The sequence below is a fragment of the Stomoxys calcitrans genome, chromosome 4 (assembly GCF_963082655.1).
Source record: "Stomoxys calcitrans chromosome 4, idStoCalc2.1, whole genome shotgun sequence".
Classification (NCBI taxonomy): domain Eukaryota; kingdom Metazoa; phylum Arthropoda; class Insecta; order Diptera; family Muscidae; genus Stomoxys; species Stomoxys calcitrans.
Window position 1 is genome coordinate 91933549 of NC_081555.1, and position 20589 is coordinate 91954137.

The 20589-nt window shown below is 39.1% G+C and overlaps 1 protein-coding gene across 1 annotated transcript in view; it reads right to left on the bottom strand.

Annotated features, from left to right (window-relative positions):
• The window catches only part of LOC106084983 (mucin-12), a 357036-nt gene extending 339362 nt beyond the window's left edge, over nt 1–17674 (bottom strand). Inside the window, 2 exon segments of the mRNA XM_059367199.1 lie at nt 10292–10748; nt 17530–17674. Coding sequence (XP_059223182.1) covers nt 10292–10300 — 9 coding nt within the window. The 5' untranslated portion in view covers nt 10301–10748; nt 17530–17674.
• Between the last annotated feature and the right edge of the window lie 2915 nt (nt 17675–20589).

Consider the following 20589-nt stretch of genomic DNA (forward strand, 5'->3'; position numbering starts at 1 on the left):
TCTATTTAAACCCCATATTGCCATTGGTTTAAGGGGAGTTTACAGGATGAGGCGTCCCCCAAACACATGGCCTCAATATAGGTTATCAAATTCGCTTTCTAATCTCAAATACCTTTCATTTGAGCCACATATTGGCATGGTCGAAAAATTAAACCCTTTAGGGGTGTTTTGGTAGAGGGGTGATGCCCTAAATACATGGTCCTACATTTGGATATCAAATTCGTATTCTACTCCCAAATACCTTTATTTGAGCCCCATATTGCGATGGTCACTAAAAAATTGCTGTTTCATGGGGTATTTTGGGAAAGGGGTAGACACCCAAAAAATTGGTCCCGAAAGTGGGTATCAATTCTTGCTCTATCCCCCAATACCTTTTATTTAAGCTCCACATTGACATGGTCTGTAAATATGCCCGATTTAGGGGTGTTTTTGGCGATTGGGGTGGTCCCCCAAACACTAAGCCCGAAAAATATATCAGCAACGTGCTCTATTCTCATATATCTGTATATCATTTATTTGAACCCCATATTGCCATTGACCTCAAAATTGGATATCATATTCGTTTTCTAATCTCATTTAAACTCCTTATTGCAAAAGTCAGCAAATATGTCCGGTTTGGGGTACTGGCCCTAAAAACTATGAATATTTAGTTCCACTCTCTTTAAGATCCAAATTGTCTTGGTGAGCAAATACGTCCTATTTGGGGGTTGTTATGGAGATGGGACGTCCGCTAGACAGTTGGCCCCTAATGTTGATATCAGATACGTGGTCTACTCCCACATACCTTTAATTTGAGCCCCATATTTCCATAGTCGAAAAACAAGACCCGCTTGGGGGGTGTTTTGTGGGATGCGCGGCCACTCAGTGAGTTGGCCTTGAAAATATATATCGGATTCGTGTTCCACTCGAAAAACGTTCTTATTTGAGCCCCATATTGCAATAGTCAGCAAATACTTACTATTTGGGTGGTATTGCCATGGTCGGTAAATATGTCCGATTTAGGGTTGTTTTGGGGCTTGGGATGGTCCCCCTAGCACTTGGTCCGACAATTGGATATCAAATATCTTTAATTTGAGTTCCATATTGTCGTGATTGGGCTAAATGTATGTTTGGTAGGTTTTAGGGTCGGGGGGAGCCCCCCTAAGTACCCCATCCGAAATTTGGATACCAAATTTTTATTTTTAGGGTACTATATAAGAGCACACAAAATTTCGCTTAAATCGCACCACCCATCTCCGAGATCTGGCGTTTCTGAAAATCAGGGTAAGGGGGAAGGTCCGCCCCCCCCCCCCTTCAAATATCACAAAATGTAGTACCCTATTTTCACCACGGGGTCATTATGCACTATCTGTGAAAATTTCAAGAAAATCGGTTCAACAAACACAAATAGATTTTTATATAAGATTTTCTCATCATTTCATTTCAATAGGAAATTTTGTCAAAATGTCCTATCAATAGGATATGCTATGCGAAAGCTGAGCAAAATTGCAAATTCCAAATTTTGCCCCTGAACATTCCACTAAAGAATAGAGGCAAACTTCTCACATGTCAATGAGTGCAGTCCGATTCAAGTTTAAACTCAAGGATAAGGGGCCTCCTTTTTTATCAGAGTCCGAACGGCGTGCTGCAAGGCGAAACCTCTTTGGAGAGAAGTGGTCTAATGGTCTTGCCAGGATTTGAACCCAGGTATTCAGATTCATAGGCGGACATGCTAACCTCTGCGCTACGGTGGCCTCCGAAAGCTTAGCATTGGCATAAAAAGTGGTCAAATGCCTTGTCGTCCACTTCACATACCCTGCACACAGCCTGGCCAGTGGCTCCCAAACTTTTTAGGTGCGACTGTAATCATAAGTGACCGTGTAGGGGTCTCCATTTCGGCCTAACTATGCATATTCGGAATAAGCCCGACCACACTTTCGTAGAGCCAGGGATTCCAACACCATTTCGAGCCTTTAGCTCTTCCCCATATCATTTTTACACCCTCTACCATAGGATGGGGGTGTACTAATTTCGTCATTTCGTTTGTAACACCTCGAAATATGTGTCTAAGATCCCATAAAGTATATATATATTCTTGATCGTCATGTCATTTTAAGTCAAACTAGCCATGCCCGTCCGTCGGAAGCACGCAAACTTTCGAAGGAGCAAAGCTAGGCGCTAAAAATTTTGCACTTCTTAATAGTGTTGGTCAGTTGGGATTGTAAATGGGCCAAATCAGTTCATCTTTTGATATAACTGCCATTTAAACAGATCTTTGGCCATGACTTCTTCACCTCTAGAGGGCGCAATTCTTATCCGATTGAAATCCGATTGGAATGAAATTTTGCACGAAATGTTTCGCTGTGACTTCCAACAACTGTGCTAAGTTAGGTTTAAATCGGTCAATTATCTTATATAGCTGCCATATAAACCGATCTTGAATCTTGATTTCTATTTTGTTATGATATCCAACAACCGTGCCAAGTATGGTTCAAATCGGTCCATAACCTGATATAGTTGTCACATAAACCGATCTGGAGACTTGACTTCTTGAACTTCTAGAATGCGCAATTCCTATCCGATTTGGCTGAAATTTTGTACGGCGGATCCTGTCATGACCATCAACATACGTGTTTATTATGGCCTGAATCGGTCTATAGCCTGATACAGCTCCCATATAAATCGATCTCTCCGTTTTACTTCTTGAGCCCCCAAAGGGCGCAATTCTTATTCGAATTGGCTGACATTTTCCACAGGTCTCTAACATATAATTTAATTGTGATCCGAACCGGACCATATCTTGATTTCGCTCTAATAGCAGATCAAATCTTTCTTCTATCCTTTTTTTGCCTAAGAAGAGATGCCGGGAAAAGAACTCGACAAATGCGATCCATGGTGGAGGGTATATAAGATTCGGCACGGCCGAACATAGCACGCTTTTAGTTGTTTAACTTATTACATGGTTTGCAGTCAACAAATATTTTAAACAGTATTGAGATTAAGTACATCAACGACAAGTTTAAAGGTCAACCAGCAAACTTTCATTTTTTAATGAAATCAGAAAAATTACAAAATATATAAATGACGTAGTTTATATAACAAGTCATTTGTTAACAATATTTTGCAGCGAGTTAGAATAGTTAAGAATAAAATTGATAGGCTCTTGCTGGGGTAGGTAACCAAGGAATGTCTGGAAAATCCTAGAATCACATCATCTAGTCTTCGACCATATTAAACCTTATCTTCTTAACATCTCTCAGCGCAAACTCTTTCCGTGATCATCATTCATTATGAAGTATACAAATATTTCACAAAAAACGTCATATTTTCATAAACAAATATCACTTGTGTGCATTCTAACAAAAAATTCTTGGCAAAGGCTATTATGATCAATTTTGTTTCAAGAACGTGTTCGATATGATTCAAAGATAAATTTTATTATGGCTATATTACCCTCGGCAACAATATTTCAAGTGTATAGAAAAGGCAAAACCTGAAATAGAACAAAAACTAGTTTCACATATGAAAACCAAAAACTACCCGCATTTGAATCATCATAGCCAAATTAAATGACCAATGGCTTCTCAATAACTAGATGTCTTATTTAATTACCAAACAACTCTTCTTGTTAGGTGCATATTTGCTTTATTTTTTGAAGATCTATAAATAAGTGGGAGAGAATTTGATTTTGCCGCAAATGTCAAGTGAAGATTTTAAGGAATTAAAAAACAAAACAAAAATTTATTGAAATAAGCATTCAAATTTCTTTTTTTCTATTTTATCAATAAAGCAACTTTAACTTTTTATGTTAAAGAGGAAGTCTGTTTTCTAAACAGAGTCACTTACACTAAATACCACTGTAGCGGCAAACAAGTCTTCTGGTGGGAAACGAACCCACGACACCCGGCATGACGGACACAATGACTGAGTTGACCGTTCTAGCCAATGACAGCAAAGCAGTAGACCTCTTCAAGTCAAGATTAGGCCACATAGTTTTGGAATGCTCACAGCACCCTTTTTGTTTTCAGCAGTGGTTTTCCTCTCCTAATGCTGGCAAACTATTTGTGAGGTACTATGCCAAGTAAAACTTCTCTCCAAAGAGGTGTCGCACTGCGGCACGACGTTCAGACTCGGCCATAAAAAGGAGGCCCCTTATCATTGAGCTTAAACTTGAATCGGACTGCACTCATTGATATGTGAGAAGTTTGCCTCTGTTCCTTAGTGGAATGTTCATGGGCAAAATTTGCATTTACTATCATTCGTTGTCTTTCAGGTCTGGTGCTGAAAACTTAGCTTACAAGTCGGTAGAGCCGACTAGGTCGTGAAGGGCTGTTTGAGTGGATTTACCTTTACTATATGCAAGCTGTTGCCGCGACAGTCGATCTCCAGGGATCTTTGCCCTAAGGTATGTTTCTATCAACCTCTCAAGAGTCTTCAGCTTAAAGGATGACAGATTAATAGGACGAAAATCTCTCGCCTTCGTGTGGTAGGGTTTTCCTGCTTTCAGAATGAAAATGACCTTCGTGTCCCTCCATCCCACAGGTATGTATCACATTATGATACAAGCAGAGTATATCTCCCTAAGCCAGGGAAACAGTCTATCAGACACAGCTTGTAATTCTACTGGTGATACATCATCAGGTCCTGGCGACTTAGAGGATACGAAACTTCTTATAGCCCAAAGGATTTTCGTCTTAGACACAACTTCCTTAATAACCTCCGACGAATGCATACCAGTGACAACCTCTTTTGGCGTTGTCCACGTTGTTAATTGGAGAATTTCCCGGTAAATGTGTATCAACTAGTAGTTCTGGTGTTTCCTAACTAGACATTGTTTATATTTTCTCAAAAATGCAAATTTTGCCCACAAACATTCCACTAGGAACAGGGGCCAACTTCTCACATATCAATTATTGCTGTCCGATTCAAGTTCAAGCTCAATGATAAGGGTCTCCTTTTTATAGCCGAGTCTGAACGGCCTGCCGCCGCGCGACGCCTCTTTGAAGAGAAGTTTTACATGGCATAGTATCTCACAACTGTTGCCAGCATTAGGAGGGGATAACCACCGTTGAAAAATTTTTTCAGGTGGTCTCGCCAGGATTGGAACCCAGGCGTTCAGCGTCTAGGCGGACATGCTAACCTCAGCGCTACGGTGGCCTCCAATACATTCTCCAATTCATTCTCCAATACATTCTCCATTACATGGCATAGTACCTCACAAATGTTGCCAGCATTAGGAGGGGAAAACCACCGCTGAAAAAATTTTTCGGATGGTCTTGCCAGGATCCGAACCCAGGCGTTCAGCGTCATAAGCGGACATGCTAACCTCTGCGCTACGGTGGCCTCCAATACATTCTCCATACATTCTCTGACTTCTGAATAGACCCCACCGAAATAGGCCTCGAGGACAGAACCTTCCTAGGTTACGGGAGCGAACCACACCAATTTGAAACTAAAGCGCCATCTATGAGTTCCGATACGCAATGTGCACTTCAATAATTAATAGAGAAAAAAGCTTTTTAACTGTTCACTTCGCTGTTCACTCGCCTTTCTATACCTAAGTAAATTGATAAAACAAATAAGAACTTACGGCCATATGTTTGCGAGTACATATTTTCGTACTAGAAAACGCCTCCAGATGTCATACCTGATATCACATGGTTATATAAAAACGATATACGGTTCTTTTCTGAAGCAAATCCACTTAAATATTGGCATCCATTAGCCAGGAAAATAAAAGACAAAGGAAACGTTGACCAGCCAATTTCCAATCAACAATGCTACAATTAATGACTGTGATGCAAGTCAAGTGATCCCTCTCGCTACATCTCTCTCGCCCTCTATATGTCGCTGTCGTCTCACCATGACAGAAAAATTTATTTAAAAAAAAAAAAACCAAAGCCAGTTGCAGATAACATTATGTTTTTTTTTTTTCAATCAAATAATTGCAGCTAATTAAAGGTAATAAAAATGACTGCAGCCATTTTTATAATTATGCAGTCTATTTTGTTTTTGCCTCACTGCAAATTCAAGTTTATTCGATGTTAAACAATGGTATTTTTTCATTTTATGCATGGACATATGAACAAATTGGTATAGCGACATTCGTAGAGGAATATTTTATGCTATTTTTATAATACAAAAAAACAAGACTGTTTGCGTAAATTAAGATTTAACAAATAAAAAGTCTTTAAGTTCGGCCGCACCGAACTCGGCTGCAATCCCATGGCAGCCGGTTCTACGTACCGGATTGTCCCGATGGAGTTCTCCATCGGCAAGGGCTGCCGCCTCAGTGTACAACACACTGCTACAACAACCACCTCGGATGAGAAATGCATCATTTATGAACCCATGGCAGCTACATCGATGTATGATCTGATTTGGACCAATCTCGGCACGGATGTCGAGTTGTATGATAAATGCAAGGATATGACACTGGACCAAAACTGGCCTCTAAATGAATTCACTTTAATTCACCATACCCAATTTAATCTAAAAATACGTTTCATACGAAAGAAAAACTCAAACAAAGAGAACGTACAAAAAAATGGGGTAGTTTCCTGAGAAGGTAAACACAGAACTGACATTTTAATACCGGCAAATTGGCCGACTGTTTTCAGCTGTTCATGTGAGACCATCTTCATTAATCCACCTTGTTCTCCTCCGATCTTTATAAAAATCGATCGAAAATCCGATTTTGAAGGAAAAGATGTTAGGTAAAAATTGCATCCAACTATTGCCGATATGGCTATAATTTGCTTCACGTCCTAAATTTGCATCAAGACCTAAAGTTTTCGTTATTTATTGGAGATAACTACTAACTAGAAATCAGGATTACGAAGAGATTTCCACGTTATTGCAGTTGTAAACTTTTTTCTTTCTTTGCCAACTAATTTTTACTCTGTAGATGAAATAAAAAATATTTGCAAATGACCTAGCGACAACCGTAAGTGTAATATAAAACTTGCTCTCATAGATAAAAGTCTGCAGACTAATAAAATTTTAACTCATTTCCTTACTTAAGGTAGGTATTAAGTTTCTTTCATTGTAATGTAAAAAGTTTTTTTTGAAGAAAATCAATAATTCAAAATGTAAATTTTAAAATGTTTAAAAAAATATTTCACTGTGTCCAACTCTACGGTTAAAGCCTACAGAACTAATAAATTTGATATTGACTGATAGATTTCGATGCTTACTCACTATGAGCTCCGTATCAATTACTTTAAATACTGTATTGTGAAATTCCAAGGGAAAAAAAGAAATGATTTCGTTTGAGATAACTTTTTTAGAATGTAAATCTCGGTCTTTAAAGAAAATTAACCCATTAAATACGAAAGGGTAGAAAAATACCCAAGAATGGAGCTGCCTTACAATCATTCTAATGAAATCTGGATTGGCGAAAATTGGAAGACTAAAACTACGACTCAAAATTATTAAGAGTGAGGTTTCCGGAATCCATTTTAGTGTCTTGTTACATTTAGTGGTTTCTATATCAAAAAAAAAATAAATAAATTTATGGCGATAAGGCAGCAGGTGCTATTTTATCTGAATGTTATTAAATCCACCTTTCTTCGCTTGGGAAGCCACCGTAGCGCAGAGGTTAGCATGTCCGCCTATGACGCTGAATGCCTGGCTTCGAATCCAGGCGAGACCATGAAAAAAAATGTTCAGCGGTGATTTTCCCCTCCTAATCCTGGCAACATTTGTGAGTTACTATGCCATGTAAAACTTCTCTCCAAAGAGGTGTTGCATTGCGGCACGCCGTTTGGACTCGGCTATAAAAAGGAGGCCCCGTATCATTGATCTTAAACTTGAATTGGACTGCACTCATTGATATGTGAGAAGTTTGCCCCTGTTCCTTAGTGGAATGTTCATGGGCAAAATTTGCATTTGCATTTTCTTTGCTAAATGGAAAAAAAAAAAACAAGTAAAAAGGCGTTAAGTTCGGTCGGGCCGAACTTTGGATACCCACCACCTCGGGTATATATGTGAACAACCTTCTGTCAAAATCCAGTGAAAAATGCATACCTTATGCCCCATAGCAGCTACAATATATAGACATATCCAACGATTTATACCAAATGCTTATAAGTACAAGTCATTGTTCAACCGAGAGATCGGTCTATATGGCAGCTATATCCAAATCTGGTTCGATCTGAGCCAAATTGAAGACCAACATCGAAGAGCCCAACACACCTCACTGTCCCAAATTTCGGCGACATCGGACAATAAATGCGCTTTTTATGGGCCCAAAACCTTAAATCGAGAGATCGGTCTATATGGCAGCTATATCCAAATCTGAACCGATCAGTGCCAAATTGAAGAAATATGTCGAAGGGCCTAAGGCAACTCACTGACCCAAATTTCAGCAAAATCGGATAATAAATGCGGCTTTAATGGGCCTTAGACCCTCAATCGGAGGATCGGTCTATATGGCGCTATATCCAAATTTGGACCGATCTGGGCCAAATTGACGAAGGATGTCGAAGGGCCTAACGCAACCCACTGTCCCAAATTTCCGCAAAATCGGATAATAAATGAGGCTATTATGGGCCTAAGACCCCAAATCAGTCGATCGGTCTATATGGGGGCTATTAAAGATATAGTCCGATATAGCCCATCTTCGAACTTAACCTGCTTATGGACAAAAAAAAGAGTCTGTTCAAAATTTTAGATCAATATCTCTATTTTTAAAGAATGTAGCATGATTTCAACAGACAGACGGACAGACGGACGGACATGAAAATAAATGCGCCTTTTATGGCCCCAAAACCTATATCGGAAGATCGCTCTATAAGGCAGCTATAACCAAATCTAAACCGATCCGGGCCAAATTAACGAAGGATGTTGAAGGGCCCAAAATAACTCACTGTCCCAAATTTCAGCAAAATCGGATAATAAATGTGGTTTTTACTGGCCTAAGACCCTAAATCGGCAGATCGGTCTATATGGGGACTATATCAAGATATAGTCCGATATAGCCCATCTTCGAACTTAACCTGCTTATGAACAAAAAAGGACTCTGTGCAAAATTTCAGCTCAATATCTCTATTTTTTTTCAACAGACAGACGGACGGACATGTCTAGATCGTCTTAGATTTTTACGCTGATCACCTGGTGTTTTGTTATCACTTCAAACGTTTCTGCGAAGTATGGTCCAAATCGGCCCATAACCTGGTATAGGTGCCATATAAACCGATCTTGGGTCTTGACTTCTTGAGCCTCTAGGGGGCGCAATTCTCGTCCAATTTGACTGAAATTTTACACGTAGTGTTTTAATATCACTTCCAACAACTGTGCTATGTATGGTTCAAATCGGTCTTGGGTCTTTAGCCTCTAGAGGGCGCAATTCTTATCCGATTTGGCTGTAATTTTGCACGTGGTGTTTTGTTATCACTTCCAACGTTTGTGCGAAGTATGGTCCAAATCGGTACATAGCCTGGTATAGGTTGCAAATAAAACGATCTTGGATGTTGACTTCTTGAGCCTCTAGAGGGCGCAATTCTTATCTGATTGGAATGAAATTTTGCACGAAGTGTTTTGTTATGATATCTAACAACTGTGCTAATTATGGTTCAAATCGGTCCATGTTTTGATATATCTGCCATATAAACCGATCTTGGGTCTTGACTTCTTGAGCCTCTAGAGAGCGCAATTCTCATCCGATTTGGCAGACATTTTGTACAATGGCTTCCCTCATGACCTTCAACATACGCGTGCAATATGGTCTGAATCGATTTACGGCTTGATACAGCTCCCATATAAACCGATCTCCCGATTTTGGACTATAACTTGTTTTGCTTAAACACAGATACCGGGCAAGGAACTCGACAAAAGCAATCCATGGTGTAGGGTATATAAGATTCGGCCCGACCGAACTTGGCACGCTTTTACTTGTTATATTTCTTATGCCGACTTTTTATTCAAAACCCTTCAAATATGTTCCTCTCAATCCACGATGTCAATATGAATACAAGAATGGAATTTCCGCTCTATCTTTCTTAACGAAATTTTAATTAAAAACATAAACCTTTCATTGCAAGTTTATGAAGAAACAGATAAAAGGAAAAACTCAAAATTGCATCCTGAAAACTCTGACCAAAACCTGAAGTTGTAAACAAAACAAGCAGCTGAAACACACAAAAGAGTCCAAAGAAAAATAAACGGCGGCCTCTGTAAATGGTAAACTGTGGTGGCCGGTAGTCATTGGCCATGCAATACAAAGTATTTCTTTTTTTTTCAAAAATTTTTCTTTGATTTTTAATTTTTGTCGTTTTTTGTTTTAGTTTTTTTTTTTTTGCTCTTTACTTACCGGAAGCATTTTTGGTGTTTTTTCTGTTTAACAATTTATTGAGCTGCTGATGGTGGGGACAATCGTGTTGAGTTGCGGGGAAAAGCCAGAAAATGGAAACCAGGCGACAACGTCCACCAAGTCTGCGCGCGTGTGTGTGTGTATGAGTGACTATGGTGTCTGTCTGTCCGTGTCCGTTTTGTCGGCCGGTTAGGTTGTAATAAGAAAATTTTGTTTTTTGTGCGGTTTGTGACAGCAAAACCGCGCGTTTAAACTCTTTGGGGGCCGGTTATTTAGGGTTTCACTCTTTTTTGGACTTGTTGTTGATTGCAATACGTTTTTTTTTTCAATTTTTCCCTGTTGCAATTTTATGCAAACTTTTTTTCGTTATATTTTTTCCACTTATTTTTTTAATTTTTTGTATTTGCTTCTTCTATGTTTATATTGAGGTTTTGTTTAATTTCGCTTTATTAAAAAACTGCAATGAAAAAAAAATAAATAAACAAATAAAATACAAATATAGCGCTTTGTGTAGCTTGGGTTTTCAGGAAAATTGTTTGTTTGTTATCACGGCTGTTGGTTGTTGTAGACTTGATTGATTGTCATCGATGTTGTAATTTTATCTGACATTTGGCTATTGATTTCATTGCGTCGTTGTTCTTTTTTTTCTGCCATATTTTTTAGGTATGCATTGGAATGGTTTTCATTTTGTTACTGAACTGAAAATCAAAGTGAATTCCATCATTTTTGTACAGCAAATTGAATTTTAACGGAAAATTGCAATTTGCCTCTATGGCATAATAAATTCGTTTTTTGTGTTGGTGTGTTGCTTGCCGCAGCTTTGTAGGTCGTTTGGCATATTTAATTTTTTTGGCTTACGAGAGATCGACATGAATTATTCAATAACAACAACAACAAAAACACCCAACATTTGGGGATGAATAAATTGGCAATTTAATTTGGCCAAATCGAAATCGAATGCAGTGAAAAACAGAATCATCCTAAATTGATAATTTAAATTGAACTGTAATTTCTAGGGATGCAATTAAATGTGCATACAATCAAAATGAAGTTTGAAAAAAGCTACGCCAAAGGCTTAACCATTTATGACAGATACAAAAGCTAATATTTATAACAAAATATAAAATTTGTTATTAAAAAAGTAAAAAGGCGTTAAGTTCGGACGGGCTGAACTTTGGCAACCCACCACCTCGGTCATATATTTAAACCACCTTTCGTCAAAACCTGGTGAAAAATGCATAGCAGATATATCGAAATATGTGCCAATTTGGACCAAATACTTATAAGTCATTGTTCATCTGATCATAACACGATACAACACAGATGTCGAAAAGCCTAACACAACTCTCTGTCCCAAATTTCGGCGAAATCGGACAATAAATGCGCCTTTTATGGGGCCAAGACTTAAAAGAGAGATCGTTCTATATGGCTGCTATATCCAAATCTGTACCGATCTGTACCAAATTGAAGATGAAAGTCGAAGGGTCTAACACAACTCACTGTCCAATTTTGGCGAAATCGGATAATAAATGTGGCTTTTAGGGGCCTAAGACCCTAAATCGGCGGATCGGTCTATATGGCAGCTATATCTAAATCTGCACCGATCTGGGCCAAATTGAAGAAGGATATAAAAGGGCATAACACAACTCACTGTCCCAAATTTTGGCGAAATCGGACAATAAATGCGACCTTTATGGCCCCAAAACCTTAAATCGAGAGATCGGTCTATATGGCAGCTATATCTAAATCTGGACTGATCTGAGATAAATTAAAGATGAATATCGAAGGGCCTAACACAACCCACTGTCCCAAATTTTGGCTAATTCGGACAATAAATGCGCCTTTTATTGGCCTAAAACCTTAAATCTAGAGATCAGTTTATATGGCAGCTATATCCATATCTGAACCGATCCGGGCCAAATATAGGAAGGATGTCAAAGATCCTAATACAACTCACTGTCCCAAATTTCAGCAAAATCGGATAATAAATGTAGCTTTTAGGGGCCTAAGACCCTAAATTTGGGGATCGGTCTATATGGCAGCTATATCCAAATCTGGACCGATCTGGGCCAAATTGACGAAGGATGTCGAAGGGCCTAACACAACTTACTGTCCCAAATTTCAGCAAAATCGGATAATAAATGTGGCTTTTAGGGGTCCAAAACCTTAGGGCCAAATTGAAAAATGATGACGAAGGGCCTAACACAACCCACTGTCCCAAATTTTGGCAAAATCGGACAATAAATGCGACTTTTTGGACCCAAAACCTTAAATGGAGAGATCGGTCTATATGACAGTTATATCCAAATCTGAACCGATCTATGCCATATTGCAGAAGTATATCTAGGGGCTTAACACAACTCACTGCCCCAAATATCAGCAAAATCGGACAATAAATGCACGTTTTATGGGCGCAAGAACTTAAATCGAGAGATCGGTCTATATGGCAGCTATATCCAAATCTGAACCGATCTGGACCGAATTGAGAAAGGATATCGAAGGACCTAACACGACCCACTGTCCCAAATTTTGGCAAAATCGGACAATAAATGCGCCTTTTATGGGCCCAAAACCTTGAATCGAGAGATCGGTCTATTGTATATGGCAGCTATATCCAAATCTGGATCGATCTGAGCCAAATAGAAGAAGGATGTCGAAGGGCCTCACACAACCCCCTGTCCCAAATTTCAGCAAAATCGGATAATAAATGTGGCTTTTAGGGGCCTAAAACCCTAAATCGGCGGATCGGTCTATATGGCAGCTATATCCAAATCTGCACCGATCTGGGCCAAATTGAAGAAGAATGTTGAAGGGCCTCACACAACTCACTGTCCCAAATTTCAGCAAAATCGGATAATAAATGTGGCTTTTAGAGGCCTAAGACCCTAAATGGGCGGATCTGTCTTTAGGGCAGCTATATAAAAATCTGATCCGATCTCAGATAAATTGAAGATGGATGTCGAGGGGCTTAACTTTACTCGCTGTCCCAAATTTTGGCAAAATCGGATAATAAATGTGGCTTTTAGGGGCCTAAGACCTTAAATCGATAGATCGGTCTATATGGCAGCTATATCCAAATCTGGGTCGACCTAGGCCAAATTGAAGAAGGATGTCAAAGGGCCTAATACAACTCACTGTCCCAAATTTCAGCAAAATCGGATAATAAATATGGCTTTTAGGGGCCTAAGACCCTAAATCGGCGGATCGGTCTATATGGGGGCTATATCAAGGTATAGTCCGTCTTCGAACTTAACCTGCTTATGGAAAAAAAAGAGACTGTGCAAAATTTCAGCTCAATATCTCTATTTTTAAAGACTGTAGCATGATTTCAACAGATAGAGGGACAGACGGACGGACATGGCTAGACCGTCTTAGATTTTTATATTCTATATAGAGTCGGAAATGGATATTTCGATGTGTTGCAAACGGAATGACAAAATGAATATACCCCCATCCTTCGGTGGTGGGTATAAAAATGGCATGAAATTAGATATTTCATAGAGAGCTACCTTGATTCATAGCATTTGCTGCGGGCAACATCCTTTTATATGGGAAAAATATCTTCGAGTGGCAAAATTCAATCAAATTTGATCTGGACGCTCAAGACATCATAACTGCAGATCGGTTTTGATAGGTGCTACATTAGTTTATAGACCGATATGAATCATTCGCGGCACAGATGTTAGAAATCAGAACAGAAATCAAATCCGAGAATCGGTTTATACGGGGCTATATCAGTTTTTAGACCGATTCAGATCATATTAGGCACGGATATTAAAAGTCATAAGAGAAGTATTTATGCTAAATTTCAGCCGAGTCGGATGAAAATTGAGAAGGGCTCAAGAAGTGAGAGCTTTATCTAAATCTGAACTGATATGGCCTGTGTTGAATCCCCAACTATCTGCATTGGTGCAAAATTTCAAGCGGACATCTTTATTCGTGCGAACGCTTTCATGTTTTCGAAAGACAGAAGGACAGATAAGGCTAAATCGATGGGGCAGGAAGATCAAGATCAATATTTCGATAACATTAACTGACAATGCATTACATTAGGCTCCTCGACGCTACTACCTAGTATGGTCCAAATCGGGCTATATTTGGATAAAGCTGCCATATATACCCATCACCTGTTTTAAGTTCTTGGGTCCATAACAGATTTCTCCTTAAATTTGGCAAAGTGAGCTCTTTGTTACGCTCTTCGACATCCGTCCCCTATATGAATAAGATCGGACTATATTTGGATATAGCTGTCGTATATACTGATCTCCCGAATTAATGTCTAGGGGCCAGAATAAAAGGCGCATTTATTATCCGATGTCGCTGAATAGACCAACCACGCGTTTTGTGGTCTAATAAAATGAATGGTGTTAGACCCTCGACGTCCCTGACGAGTTTGATCCAGATCGGACCATATTTCGATATAGCTGCTGAAGTTTCATAACAGGTGTATTTATACCCTACACCACCACTGTGGTGCAGGGTATTATAGAAGAGCTAGCTAGACCCATTGATAAGTATACCGATCGACTCGGAATCACTTTCTGATTCGATTTAGCCATGTCCGTCTGTGAGTCCATGTATTCTTGTAATCTAAGTGCAGGTCGTATTTGTTGTTCGATTGTCACGAAATTTTGCACATGTTACTTTTTTGGCCAATGGAAAAAAATCGGTTCAGATTTAGATATAGCTTCCACATATATCTTTCATCCGATATGGCTTAAGGATGTAGAAGCCACAACTTTTTACCGATCATTACAAAATTTGGCATTGGGTATTTTATTTGAGGTCTACATATGTGCGCAAAATTTCATAAAAATCGGTTCAGATTTAGATATAGCTCCCATATATATGTATCGCCCGATTTGCACTTAAATGGCCGTAGTAGCTACAATTTTCAACCGATCTGCACAAAATTTGTCACGGACTGTTGTGTTACCGATCTTAACATATTTGGAAAATTTCATCCAAATCGGTTCAGATTTAGATATAGCTCCCATATATATCTTTCATCCGATTTGGACTTTTAAGGCTCTAGAAGCCACAATTTTGGTCCAATCTTTGCAAAATTTTCACTCTACTAGATTGTCTTCCATTTAACTCTCATTTTGCTCCCATCGTCCTACGTATCCAATTCTGAAAGTTGTTAAAAGGCGGGCTGCCCTCCGAAATTTTAACCCTAATTTGTATAACAGATTTGTACTGTACTCCCAAATACTTCTCATGTGATACCCATGTTGTACCAATTGATATGTCCAACAAGATATGTCCGTTTGGATGGGGCGTCCCCCTAAGGTTGCTTAACCTAAGTTTCTTAACAATTTCGTGTTTTTCGCTTTCGCAAAATTTCGCTTTCGGTGAACCTATCTCTGTTTTATGGAGTGGTTGTTAACATTTCTCTTCTATAGGATTCTTTTTTCACATTTATTGGGAGTCATATTGAAACACCTCGTGCAAAATTTCAGCCAAATCGGATGAGAATTGGCTCAATAAGTCAAGATCCAACATCGGTTTATATGACAGCTATACCAGATTATGAACCGATTCGAATCATACTTAGACACAGTAGTTGGAAGTAATACCAAAACACCGCGTGCAAAATTTCAAATCGGGCGAGAATTGCGCCCTCTAGATGCCCATGAATTCAAGACCCAAAATCGGTTAATATGGCAGCTATATCAAAACATGAACCGATTTGATCCATACTTAGCACAGTTGTTGGAAGTGATATCAAAACACCGCGTGCAAAATTTCAGTCAAATCGAACGAGAATTGCGCCCTCTAGAGGCTCAAGAAGTCAAGACCCAAGATCGGTTTATATGGCAGCTATATCAAAACATGGACCGGTCTGAACCATTTACAATCCCAACCGACCTACACTAATAAAAAGTACTTGTGCAAAATTTCAAGTGGCTAGCTTTACTCCTTCGAAAGTTAGCGTGCTTTCGACAGACAGACGGACGGACGAAGGGACAGACGGACGGACGAAGGGACAGACGGACGGACATGGCTAAATCGACTTAAAATGACATGACGATCAAGAATATACACACTTTATGGGGTCTCAGATGCCTATTTCGAGGTGTTACAAACAGAATGACGAAATAAGTATACCCCCCTCCTATGGTGGAGGGTATAAAAAATGCCATACTTTCAAACCTTTACCAACAAACTTTTTGCTCAATTTTTTTTTTCTTTTTTTTACCACAATTTGTAAAGTTTTTAACGCAATGAAATCAATCGCCAAGCCAACAATTTTTTTAAATTTCACTTAAAACTATTTTCTTCATATTTCGACATCAGTTCCATTTTTCTCGCGATTAAAACTCAAATCGCCCAAAATAAAAAAGGCAGGGTTTTGTGAGAAAAAATGTCTGTTTCGCATGCATTTACGCAATCACCACTTCAGTTTGCGTTTATATTAACGCTGTTTTCGATTTTGTTCGTAAAGTTTATGGTTTGTTTTTTTTTTTCTTATTCACAGCACATCTAGAGAGAAAATAAAATGGTCTAGAGACCACCAGCTCGAATGGTCCATAACATGCACAAAAAAATTTATTTTTGGGTTTTTTTTTTTTTGAAAAAAATAAAAAATTGCCATGAGAGCAAAATCCGAAAAAATCACAGTTTACAAGAAACCACTTTTGCTTTCGCTTGCCATAATTGGAGATCAATATGGGAGAAGCTCTTAAGCCAGAGATGATGAAGGATCCAACTTTTGTGTGTAAGTGGAAAACCGTTCATGAACAAGTTTGGCTTGAGCGCATGCGCAGCTAGCAACACTTTTGTTTTTTCTGAGTTTTTCTTCTTTTCTTTTGTTGCTTCGTCGTGGAGTTAAATGGTGAAGAAATGTTTATTGGTGCAAGACAAATGGGCGTTTTTCACTTTTCATTTCATATGTGTTTTTGTTGCTAGAAAAAAATCAAAAACACAGTTTCGTGTTCATAATTTTTTCCACACTGCAAAGTTTGTTTAGACTTTTGAGGATAGCATCACTAAACTTTTTTTTGTCATTTAAATATTTTCTTTTTTTCTAATGCATGTGGGTTTTTTGTTTCTATTACTTCATTTTCTAGTTAACAACCCACATAAGTTTTATGTTTTTTTTTATATTTCTTGGGTTTTTGTTTTTCTTTCTTCATATAAAAATTGTATTTACTTTGATTCTAAAATATTTCTGTTTTTCCACAATTTATGTTTTTTTTAATATTTTTCACAATTTTTTTTCCTCTCGTACAAACCGAGAAATAAGTTTCAAAATTTTGCTGTGTTATCCACTTTTTTGTTGTTACGGTTTTTGTGTGGTTTATGTATGTGTTCCGTTAACGTCGTGGCAACATTACCGTTTAACCAAACAATACCGTTCAAGAGCCGCCGTTGCACTGATTCGTTATTTTACCAAAGTCAAGACTTGAAGCCACAACGCAAAAATGTTCCTTCCAACCATAGTGGAGCTCTGAATGTCTTCGCTGCCTAGAGTGGCGTGTGTGTGTGAGAGTGCCATTATGTTGTTGCTCTGACAATGTCTTTGGTTGGTGTCTGTGCGCAGCCGCATAACCCTCCACAGGTGGTTAGTAGCGACAAGTGTTTGTTTTCTTGTTGCGTGTGTGTTCAGACATTTTTTTACCAGTTCCACCAGTTTAGCTCTCCCAATCCTCCCCTCCCCCTTCCCCCCTCCCTGCCTCTTTTCTTATAATTACACTTAAAACACTCTACCAATCTTTTCTTTTGTATCACAGAAGAGCGCGCCAATCAATTCATGTCATACCAAACCAGCCAACCAACTTCAACATAATCTCAAGTAAACACATTGCAACCCAACCATGTTTGGTGTGCACGCAAATGTTGTGTTGAGAAGACTCCTTTAGTTGGGAGAAGTCAAAAAGCCGGTTGTTGTTATGACCATTTTATTCAGGCCACTTTACGCATAGGGACACCCGCACAGTGGTTTGCAATTGCCCAGATCAAAAAGAAATCGAAATCAATGCGACTTTGATATCATTGTGGAACAGTATTCAGCTTTTTCGAAAATAACGGGAAAAACTGCAATGTTTATGGAAGAAGAGGCAAGAAGAGATAACAAATGCATCGACGTTTTGGAAGTTTACATGAAAGATAACCAAACGAGAGGGTGGAAGTTCCCCCCCTTTTGGATATTTTTCTAAATATTCAGCGTACAACGTACCACAATGGTTAGCATGTCCACCTATGACGCTGAAGGCCTGGGTTCGAATCCTGGCGAGACCATCAGAAAATATTTTCAACGGTGGTTTTCATCTTCTAATGGTGGCAACATTTGTGAGGTACCATGCCATGTAAAACTTCTCTCCAAAGAGGTGTCGCACTGCGCTACGCCATTCGGACTCGGCTATAAAAAGGAGGCCCCTTACCATTGAGCTTAAAACTTGAATCGAACTGCACTCATTCATATGTGAGAAGTTTGCCCCTGTTCCTTAGTGGAATGTTCATGGGCAAAATTTGCAAACTTCGCTTACAATAACTTGGAATTCTTTCATTTTAGGCATATTGGGCAATATTACTGACAGACTGCAAGCAAAATTGTTGTAGAACATTTAAACCCTCAACCTGCTCAGTAAAGGGCCCTTTTTAAACCCCTTTTTTAAAAAAAAAAACTCATTTAAAATTAATTTATGGCTAATCAAATCGTCCACAAAAATGTTTGCTATTAAATTCTACCTTAGGTCTATGGATACATCAAAACCCAAAACTTAACCTAAGTTAGGTTATGTTTGGATTAATTCACAGTCTGCCATCAGACTCACTTAGATGTTTTCATCCATTGTGATACCACAGGAATAGGAGAAGGAAGATGCCCTCTAGTTATAAAGTTAGTTGAAAAAATTGCGAATTTACACATCCGCTAAATCAGACAGGTTCTCCTTCTAACTGCCAGGGCGGAAAACACACACACAGAAGGTGTTCTACAGTCTCCTCTTCTTCGATGTCCTCACAGCTTCTGAAAAAAATCCTTACTGGCAACATTCAGTCTGTCAGCGTGTTTTCCGATTAGACAATGGCCTGTCATGACGGACACAATGACTGCGACGTCTGTTCTAGCCAGTGACAGTGGTAGACCTCTTCAAGTCTAGATTAGGCCACATAGTTTCGGAATGCTCCAGCTCCCTATTTGCGACCATTTATCATTCGTTGCTCTTCGGATCTGATCCTAAAAACTTAGCTTACATGTCGCTAGAGGCATACCCCCAGATTCCAGTTTCCCTAGAATGTGTAGGGTAGTTCCTAGTCTCGCAATCTTGTTCGCTTTACAATTCCCTGGGATATCTCTGTGGCCTGGCACCCAGAACAGGTGAATATTGAACTGTTCAGCCATCTTGTTCAGAGATCTGCGACAGTCGAGGGCGGTTTTTGTGTTCAAAAATACATTCTTCAGGGATTTAATGGCTGATATTTATGCCAATCGTCGCTATGGCATTATATTTTAGCCATTCCACCACATACTTAATTGCAAGAATCTCCGCTTGATACACACTGCAGTGGTCGGGTAACCTCTTCGATATGACCAGTTCTAGATCTTTAATGTACACCCCAAAGCCCACTTGGTCGTCTAGTTTGGAACCATCCGTATAGAAATCTATGTAACTTCTATTACCAGGGATAACGTAGTTCCAATCGCTTCCATCAGGAATAGTGGCACAGTACTTTTAATCAAAAAGCGGTTCAGGTAGCGTGTAATCCACACTGCCTGGAACATCGGATATTGTATCAAGGATAACACAGTGTCTGTAGTCGCCACATGACCAATGAGAAAGCTCTCTTGGGCTCACGGCAGTAGTCGCTGCAATTTGTCTAGCCACAATGTCCAGAGGCATAAGATGTAGCCGGTTGACTATTGCACAGTAGACCACAACACCATATAGCATTATTGGTCTGACAATTTTTGCCCATAGCTCTCTTGCAGGTGTATAGGACAAGAGTTGCCCTTCTTGCCCTTTCCAAAATGTTGGTATTTTGTTCTTTCTGTTAATGAAACATTCTCTTCTCCCAAGGAGACAGGACCCACTGTAGACAACTTGTATCTCCTACTGAAAAGAAGTACTTCTGTCTTGCACGGATTTATACCTAGACAACTATCTGTAGCCCACTTTTCTATTGCACGTAAAGCTTCCTGAAGTATATCTCTTAGAGTGCTAAGACATTTTCCGGTAGGACGGCGAAAATCCTATATCCTATATCCTTCTTTGAAGAAAAGTTTTACATGGCATAGTAACTCACAAATGTTGCCATCATTAGGAGGGGAAAACCACCGCTGAAAATTTTTT